Here is a 9,204-nt window from a genome sequence, read left to right as displayed (position 1 = left end):
TTTAAAAGAAAACAAAACAAACAAATGAAAGTTTATATTGGAGTTTGTTTTCTTCTCAAAAAATTTTTTAAAATCTGTTTTTTAAACAAAAGGTGTTTTTAAAACATCAATTTTAAAATCTCCCTGATTCTGCTATCAATATTTTGAGCAAGGGCTATATAAATATATGTCCCTCAGCCCAGTACTTACCTAATCTTAGAGGAGTCAAGATATTTAACAGCAGTCTTTCCATTAAACAACTTATGGGAGAAAGAAAGATAGAGGGTTTTTTCTTTTTCTTTTCTTTTTTGTTTGTTTTTTTTTAGATGGAGTCTTGTTCTGTTGCCCAGGCTAGAGTGCAGTGGTCAATCTCAGCTCACTGCAACCTCTGCCTCCTAGGTTCAAGCGATTCTCCTGTCTCACCTTCTAGAGTAGCTGGGACTGCAGGCACGCACCACCATGCCTGGCTAATTTTTGTAGTTTTTCTTTTCATATATATTTTTTCACCTAAAGTATTTAAAATATGTGGTATTTTAACATAATTGAACATAATTTGCTTTGTGAAGTCTTTATTTGAATCTATAGTCTTATGTTTAGCTAGAATTTTGATTTTTAATTTTAATTTTAATTTTTTTATTATACTTTAAGCTCTAGGGTACATGTGCATAACGTGCAGGTTGTTACATATGTATACTTATGCCATGTTGGTGTGCTGCACCCATCAACTCGTCAGCACCATCAATTCATCATTTATATCAGGTATAACTCCCCAATGCAATCCCTCCCTCCTCCCCCCCCCCATGATAGGCCCAGTGTGTGATGTCCCCTTCCCGAGTCCAAATGATGTCATTGTTCAGTTCCCCCTATGAGTGAGAACATGCGGTGTTTGGTTTTCTGTTCTTGTGATAGTTTGCTAAGAATGATGGTTTCCAGCTGCATCCATGTCCCTACAAAGGATGCAAACTCATCCTTTTTTATGGCTGCATAGTATTCCATGGTGTATATGTGCCACATTTTCTTAATCCAGTCTGTCACAGATGGACATTTGGGTTGATTCCAAGTCTTTGCTATTGTGAATAGTGCCGCAGTAAACATACGTGTGCATGTGTCTTTGTAGTAGAAATTTATAATCCTTTGGGTATATACCCAGTAGTGGGATGGCTGGGTCATATGGTACATCTAGTTCTAGATCCTTGAGGAATCGCCATACTGTTTTCCATAATGGTTGAACTAGTTTACAATCCCACCAACAGTGTAAAAGTGTTCCTATTTCTCCACATCCTCTCCAACACCTGTTGTTTCCTGACTTCTTAATGATTGCCATTCTAACTGGTGTGAGATGGTATCTCATTGTGGTTTTGATTTGCATTTCTCTGATGGCGAGTGATGATGAGCATTTTTTCATGTGTCTGTTGGCTGTATGAATGTCTTCTTTTGAGAAATGTCTGTTCATATCCTTTCCCCACTTTTTGATGGTGGGGGTGTTTGTTTTTTTCTTGTAAATTGTTTGAGTTCTTTGTAGATTCTGGATATTAGCCCTTTGTCAGATGAGTAGGTTGCAAAAATTTTCTCCCATTCTGTAGGTTGCCTGTTCACTCTGATGGTAGTTTCTTTTGCTGTGCAAAAGCTCTTTAGTTTAATTAGATCCCATGTGTCAATTTGGCTTTTGCTGCCGTTGCTTTTGGTGTTTTAGACATGAAGTCCTTGCCCATGCTTATGTCCTGAATGGTACTACCTAGATTTTCTTCTAGGGTTTTTATGGTATTAGGTCCAACATTTAAGTCTCTAATCCATCTTGAATTAATCTTCGTATAAGTGGTAAGGAAAGGATCCAGTTTCAGCTTCCTACTTATGGCTAGCCAATTTTCCCAGCACCATTTATTGAATAGGGAATCGTTTCCCCATTCTTGTTTTCTCTCAGGTTTGTCAAAGATCAGATGGCTGTAGATGTGTGGTATTATTTCTGAGGACTCTGTTCTGTTCCATTGGTCTATATCTCTGTTTTGGTACCAGTACCATGCTGTTTTGGTTACTGTAGCTTGTAGTATAGTTTGAAGTCAGGTAGCGTGATGCCTCCAGCTTGTCCTTTTGACTTAGGATTGTCTTGGCAATGCGTGCTCTTTTTGTTTCCATATGAACTTTAAAGCCGTTTTTTTCCAATTCTGTGAAGAAAGTCATTGGTAGCTTGATGGGGATGGCATTGAATCTATAAATAACCTTGGGCAGTATGGCCATTTTCACGATATTGATTCTTCCTATCCATGAGCATGGTATGTTCTTCCATTTGTTTGTGTCTCTTTGATTTCACTGAGCAGTGGTTTGTAGTTCTCCTTGAAGAGGTCCTTTACATCCCTTGTAAGCTGGATTCCTAGGTATTTTATTCTCTTGAAGCAATTGTGAATGGAAGTTCATTCCTGATTTGGCTCTGCTTGTCTGTTACTGGTGTATAAGAATGCTTGTGATTTTTGCACATTAATTTTGTATCCTGAGACTTTGCTGAAGTTGCTTATCAGCTTGAGGAGATTTTGGGCTGAGACAATGGGGTTTCTAAGTATACAATCATGTCATCTGCAAACAGGGACAATTTGACTTCTTCTTTTCCTAACTGGATACCCTTGATATTTTCTCTTGCCTGATTGCCCTAGCCAGAACTTCCAACACTATGTTGAATAGGAGTGGTGAGAGAGGCATCCCTGTCTGTGCCAGTTTTCAAAGGGAATTTTTCCACTTTTGCCCATTCAGTATGATATTGGCTGTGGTTTGTCACAAATAGCTCTTATTATTTTGAGGTACGTTCCATCAATACCGAATTTCTTGAGCGTTTTTAGCATGAAGGGCTGTTGAATTTTGTCAAAAGCCTTTTCTGCATCTATTGAGATAATCATGTGGTTCTTGTCTTTGGTTCTGTTTATATGCTGGATTACGTTTATGATTTGCGAATGTTGAACCAGCCTTGCATCCCAGGGATGAAGCCACTTGATCGGGATAAGCTTTTTGATGTGCTGCTGTATCTGGTTTGCCAGTATTTTATTGAGGATTTTTGTATCGATGTTCATCAGGGATATTGGTCTAAAATTCTCTTTTTTTGTTGTGTCTCTGCCAGGCTTTGGTATCAGGATGATGTTGGCCTCATAAAATGAGTTAGGGAGGATTCCCTCTTTTTCTATTGATTGGAATAGTTTCAGAAGGAATGGTACCAGCTCCTCCTTGTACCTCTGGTAGAATTCAGCTGTGAATCCATCTGGTCCTGGACTTGTTTTGGTTGGTAGGCTATTAATTATTGCCTCAATTTCAGAGCCTGCTATTGGTCTATTCAGGGATTCAATTCTTCCTGGTTTAGTCTTGGAAAGGTGTGAGTGTCCAGGAAATTATCCATTTCTTCTAGATTTTCTAGTTGATTTGTGTAGAGGTGTTTATAGTATTCTCTGATGGTAGTTTGTATTTCTGTGGGGTCGGTGGTGATATCCCCTTATCATTTTTTATTGCGTCTATTGATTCTTCTCTCTTTTCTTCTTTATTAGTTGCTAGCGGTCTGTCATTTTTGTTGATCTTTTCAAAAAACAACTCCTGGATTCATTGATTTTTTGGAGGGTTTTTTGTGTCTCTATCTCCTTCAGTTCTGCTCGGATCTTAGTTTTTCTTGCCTTCTGCTAGCTTTTGAATGTGTTTGCTCTTGCCTCTCTAGTTCTTTTAATTGTGATGTTAGAGTGTCCATTTAGATCTTTCCAGCTTTCTCTTGTGGGCATTTAGTGCTATAAATTTCCCTCTACACACTGCTTTAAATGTGTCCCGAGATTCTGGTATGTTGTATCTTTGTTCTCATTGGTTTCAAAGAACATCTTTATTTCTGCTTTCATTTCGTTATGTACCCAGTAGTCTTCAGGAGCAGGTTGTTCAGTTTCCATGTAGTGAGCGGTTTTGATTGAGTTTCTTAGTCCTGAGTTCTAGTTTGATTGCACTGTGGTCTGAGGACAGTCTGTTATATTTCTGTTCTTTGACATTTGCTGAGGAGTGCTTTACTTCCAATTATGTGGTCAATTTTGGAATAAGTGCGATGTGGTGCTGAGAAGAATGTATATTCTGTTGATTGGGGTGGAGAGTTCTATAGATGTCTATTAGGTCCGCTTGGTGCAGAGGTGAGTTCAATTCCTGGATATCCTTGTTAACTTTCTGTCTCGTTGATCTGTCTAATGTTGACAGTGGAGTGTTGAAGTCTCCCATTATTATTGTATGGGAGTCTAAGTCTCTTTGTAGGTCTCTAAGGACTTGCTTTATGAATCTGGGTGCTCCTGTATTGGTGCATATATATTTAGGAGAGTTAGCTCTGCCTGTTGAATTGATCCCTTTACCATATGTAATGGCCTTCTTTGTCTCTTTTGATCTTTGATGGTTTAAAGTCTGTTATCAGAGACTAGGATTGCAACCCCTGCTTTTTTTTGTTCTCCATTTGCTTGGTAGATCTTCCTCCATCCCTTTATTTTGAGCCTATGTATGTCTCTGCATGTGAGATGGGTCTCCTGAATACAGCAGACTGATGGGTCTTGACTCTTTATCCAGTTTGCCAGTCTGTGTTTTAATTGGAGCATTTAGTCCATTGACATTTAAGGTAATATTGTTATGTGTAACTTGATCGTGTCATTATGATATTAACTGGTTATTTTGCTCGTTAGTTGATGCAGTTTCTTCCTAGCCTCGATGGTCTTTACATTTTGGCATGTTTTTGCAATGGCTGGTACCGGTTGTTCCTTTCCATGTTTAGGGCTTCCTTCAGGGTCTCTTGTAAGGCAGGCCTGGTGGTGAGAAAATCTCTAAGCATTTGCTTATCTGTAAGGATTTTATTTCTCCTTCACTGATGAAACTTAGTTTGGCTGGATATGAAATTCTGGGTTGAAAATTCTTTTCTTTAAGAACGTTGAATATTGGCCCCCACTCTCTTCTGGCTTGTAGAGTTTCTGCCAAGAGATCTGCTGTTATTCTGATGGGCTTCCCTTGTGGGTAACCCACCTTTCTCTCTGGCTGCCCTTGAGATTTTTTCCTTCATTTCAACTTTGGGAATCTGGCAATTATGTGTCTTGGAGTTGCTCTTCTGGAGGAGTATCTTTGTGGCATTCTCTGTATTTCCTGAATTTGAATGTTGGCCTGCCCTACTAGGTTGGGGAAGTTCTCCTGGATGATATCCTGAAGAGTGTTTTCAAGTTGGTTCCATTTTCCCCCCACTTTCAGGCACCCAATCAGACGTAGATTTGGTCTTTTTACATAATCCCATACTTCTTGCAGGCTTTGTTCATTTCTTTTCTTCTTTTTTCTTTTGGTTTTATTTTTTTTATGAGTACATAGTAGGTGTATATATTTATGGGATACATGAGATGTTTTGATACAGACATACGATGTGTAATAATCACATCAGGGTAAATAGGATATCCATCACCTCAAGCATTTATTTAACTGAAATTTTTGTAGCTGATTTATTTTTTATTGTAGCAAGGTAAAAGTTCTGTTTATTTTAGCAGCTTCAAAATCTTTTAGAAGGTGCTTTTATGGTACTGTTATGAATATTAATAACATTTTTGCTAATCTGAGGCTCAGGAATGTTGCAATAAATTAGAACTGTAGCTTATGGACACTTAATGTCACATGAGTTTGAAAAAAATTTTTTGATAATATGAAGGGCATCAATTGAGATTCTACATCATGCTTATTGTTTAGTTTTAGGTTTTTTTTTTTTTTTTTTTTTTGGAGACACAGTCTTGCTCTGTTGTCCAGGCTGGAATTCAGTGGCACGATCTGAGCTAACTACAACCTCAGCCTCCCAGGCTCAAACAATTCTTATGCCTCAGCCACCCCAGTAGCTGGGATTACAGGCGGGCACATCACACCTAGCTAATTTTTGTATTTTAATAGAGATGGGGTTTTGCCATGTTGACCAGGCTGGTCTCGAATTCCTGGTCTGAAGTGATTTGCCTGCCTCAGCCTCCCAATGTGCTGGATTACAAGCGTGAGCCACTGCGCCTGGCCTAGTTTTAGTTTTTTTTTTTTTTTTTAGATGGTGTCTTGCTATGTTGCCCAGTCTGTTTCAAACTCCTGGGCTCAAGGGATCCTCCTGCCACAGCCTCCTGAGTAGTTGGTACTATAGGCGTGGAACATTGTGCACAGCTAATGCTTGGGTTTTAAGGAATTCCATGGCCTAGTAAGATTCAGCTGTGTGGAGTCTGGAGCTGAGACCATTTAGAAAATGGTGACATCATTTGTGCAGATTCAATAGCTAGTTAATGTTGTTGCTAATTGAGCATGTCATTTTTTTTTTTTTCTCACAAAGTAAGGTCAAGACTTCAGAGCCAGCAGTTTGCTATGTCTGTCTAATGCTTGAAAATATTAATAAGTTTTTCAGTTTTATAGGGCACATATCCAGATCTTTCAGAATTTCTGCATTTTCTAGTTTTGAAGACACTGTTAAGTTCAGTTTTGTAGGGTTTTTTTCTTTGTTTTAGAGAAAGGGTCTCACTCTGTAGCCCATGCTGGATGGAGTACAGTGGCAGGATCATAGCTCACCGTAATCTTGAACTCCTGGACTCAAGTGATCCTCCAACTCAGCCTTTGGACTAGCTGTGACTAAAGATGTGTGCCACCATGCTTGGCCTGTTTTGTACTTTTAATATTACCTAATAACTTTACTGTTAGTGAAGTCAATGCATTTTCCTTTCTGAGATGAATAATGATTAAGTTATAAACAAGTGACTCCCAAAGAATGCAATTTTATTTGAAAATTATACTCTCACTTAAACTTTAAATCTCCAGTTTGGTTTTACTCTAAGGATCAAGTTCCTTCATGCTATATTCATTTGGCCAATGATTTAGGAATAGATTTAAAAATGATTTGCTACTTTTAGCCAATGGTAATAGTTCACAGCACATTTATCATCCATTGTTATTTCAGAAGTTGTTGAAAACCTGGTTGCAAATGATAATTCACCTAACATACCAGAGGCAATTGATAGACTCTTCAGAGACATAGCAAATATCAACAGGGAGTCTATGGCTGAAATAACAGACACTCAGGTTAGTATAAAAATAATTCTGTTTATGACAAGTTTTGATAATTCTTCATTTTAATCAATGTATTATATAGGTAAAAAAGTAGTCTTAACCCTTGCTAAACATATAAAAATCTATTTTTGGATGTTCACACCTAATTTAGGGGAAAAAATGTTAGAAACCAATGGAAAAATATGTGCTCAAGTTTAAATATTTATTATTTATTAGTAATGTTATTTATTATTAATATTTATTAACCTCTCCAGGCCTCAGTTTTCTCATCTGTTAAATGATAATAGTAATACCCACCTCTAAGTGTTGTTATGAATAGTAAACAAAATAACATGTATAAGGTCCTGGGCACACATGAGTTCTCTTTTCCTTCCCTTTGCAGCAAAGTAGTGGAGCCACCCAGTAGTGGAGAACTCAGTTGATTATAAGCCTTCAGAAGTGCTTTTTTGGGGGGTAATTTTCTAATGTTTAAATGAAGGTCTGTTACTTACTTAATATGGAAATTGTCTTGAGGCTTGAAACACTTTTGAGAACATTTACCTTGGGCAAATACTTGCATTTTGGTGATTACTTATATGGAAAGGTGAGAAGAAAGTTTATTGTAAATCTCTCTTCCTCTTTATATATATATGTATGTGTTTATGTATATATAAATACTTTATTTAGATATAATTTACATACCATGCAATTCACGCATTTTAAGTATGCAATTCAATAGTTTTTAGTATTTCACAGAGTTGTTGTGCACCTATCACCATGGTTAGTTAATTTTAGAATATTTTCATCACCTCAAAAAGAAACCTCACGCCCATTCACAAACACTCTCCATTTCCTCCCATCCCCTTCCCTCCCTCACCCTCAGCCCTAGGCAACCGCTAATCTACTTTTGGTCTCTATGGTTTTGCCTAATGAGGACATTTTATATAATAGAATCATACAATGTATGGTTTACTGACTGCTTTCACTTAGCCCCATGTTTTCAAAGTTCATCCATGTTGTTGCATGTATTTGTACTTCATACATTTTTATGACTAATATCCCATTGTATGGCTATACCATATTTTGTTTGTCCATTCATCTATTGATGAATGTTTTCATTGCTTCCACCATTTGGCTATTATGAATAATCCTGCTATAAATACTCATGTACCGATTTTTATGTTTTTATTTTTCTTAGGTTTGTACCTAAGAATGTAATTGCTGGGCCATGTGTTAACTCTAAACTTTTGATGAACTGTCAGATTGTTTTCCAAAATGGCTGTACCATTTTACATTCCCACTAGCAGTATAAGAGGGATCCAGTTGGTGGTGACTCACGCCTGTAATCCCAGCACTTGGGAGGCCAAGGCGGGCGGATCACGAGGTCAGGAGATCAAGACCATCCTGGCTAACACTGTGAAACCCCGTCTCTACTAAAAATACAAAAATTAGCTGGGCGTGGTGGCGGGTGCCTGTAGTTCCAGCTACTTGGGAGGTTGAGGCAGGAGAATGGCGTGAACCCGGGAGGTGGAGCTTGCAGTGAGCCGAGATCACACCACAGAAATCCAGCCTGGGCGACAGAGCGAGACTCCGTCTCAAAAAAAAAAAAAAAGAGGGATAGAGGGATCCAGTTTTTCCACCTCCTTGCTGACATTTTTCATTATTTGTCTTTTTGGTTATAGTCATTTTAGTGGTATGAAGTGTTATTGTGTTTTTATTGTGGTAAAACACACATAACATAAAATTTACTGTCTTAACCATTTTTAGGTGTATAGTTCCCTTGTGTTAAGTATGTTCACATTGTGCAGCCATTCTCCAGAACCCTTTCATCTTGCAAAACTGAAACTCTATACTCATTGAGCAACTCCCCCTTGCCCTCTAAAATTCTTACGAATTTTGAGATCAGCTTGTCCCACAATTCTACTTTCTGTCTCTATAAATTTGACTATTCTCAGTACCTCATGTAAGTGGAATCATATAATAATTGTCTTTTTGTGACTGATTTCTCTTAGTATAATGTCTTCCAGGTTCATCCATGTTGCAGCATGTATCAGAATTTTCTTCCTTTTTAAGACTGAATAATCCATTGTATGTGTATACCACATTTTGGTTTTGTTTATTTGTTTGTATTTTGAAACAGTGTCTTGGTCTGGAGTGCAGCTGCATGATCTCGGTTCACTGCAGCCTCAACCTCCTGGGCTC

The 9,204-nt window shown here is 37.9% G+C and overlaps 1 protein-coding gene across 1 annotated transcript in view; it reads left to right on the top strand.

Annotated features, from left to right (window-relative positions):
- Window positions 1-6,906: 6,906 nt before the first annotated feature.
- The window catches only part of TEX11 (testis expressed 11), a 320,825-nt gene continuing 318,527 nt past the window's right edge, over window positions 6,907-9,204 (top strand). Inside the window, 1 exon segment of the mRNA XM_033200830.1 lies at window positions 6,907-7,035. Coding sequence (XP_033056721.1) covers window positions 7,012-7,035 — 24 coding nt within the window. The 5' untranslated portion in view covers window positions 6,907-7,011.

The sequence above is a fragment of the Trachypithecus francoisi genome, unplaced genomic scaffold (assembly GCF_009764315.1).
Source record: "Trachypithecus francoisi isolate TF-2019V2 unplaced genomic scaffold, Tfra_2.0 Lachesis_group6, whole genome shotgun sequence".
Lineage (NCBI taxonomy): Eukaryota > Metazoa > Chordata > Mammalia > Primates > Cercopithecidae > Trachypithecus > Trachypithecus francoisi.
The sequence above is the reverse complement of the archived record's forward strand: the minus strand, read 5'-3'. Positions and strand labels throughout refer to the sequence as shown.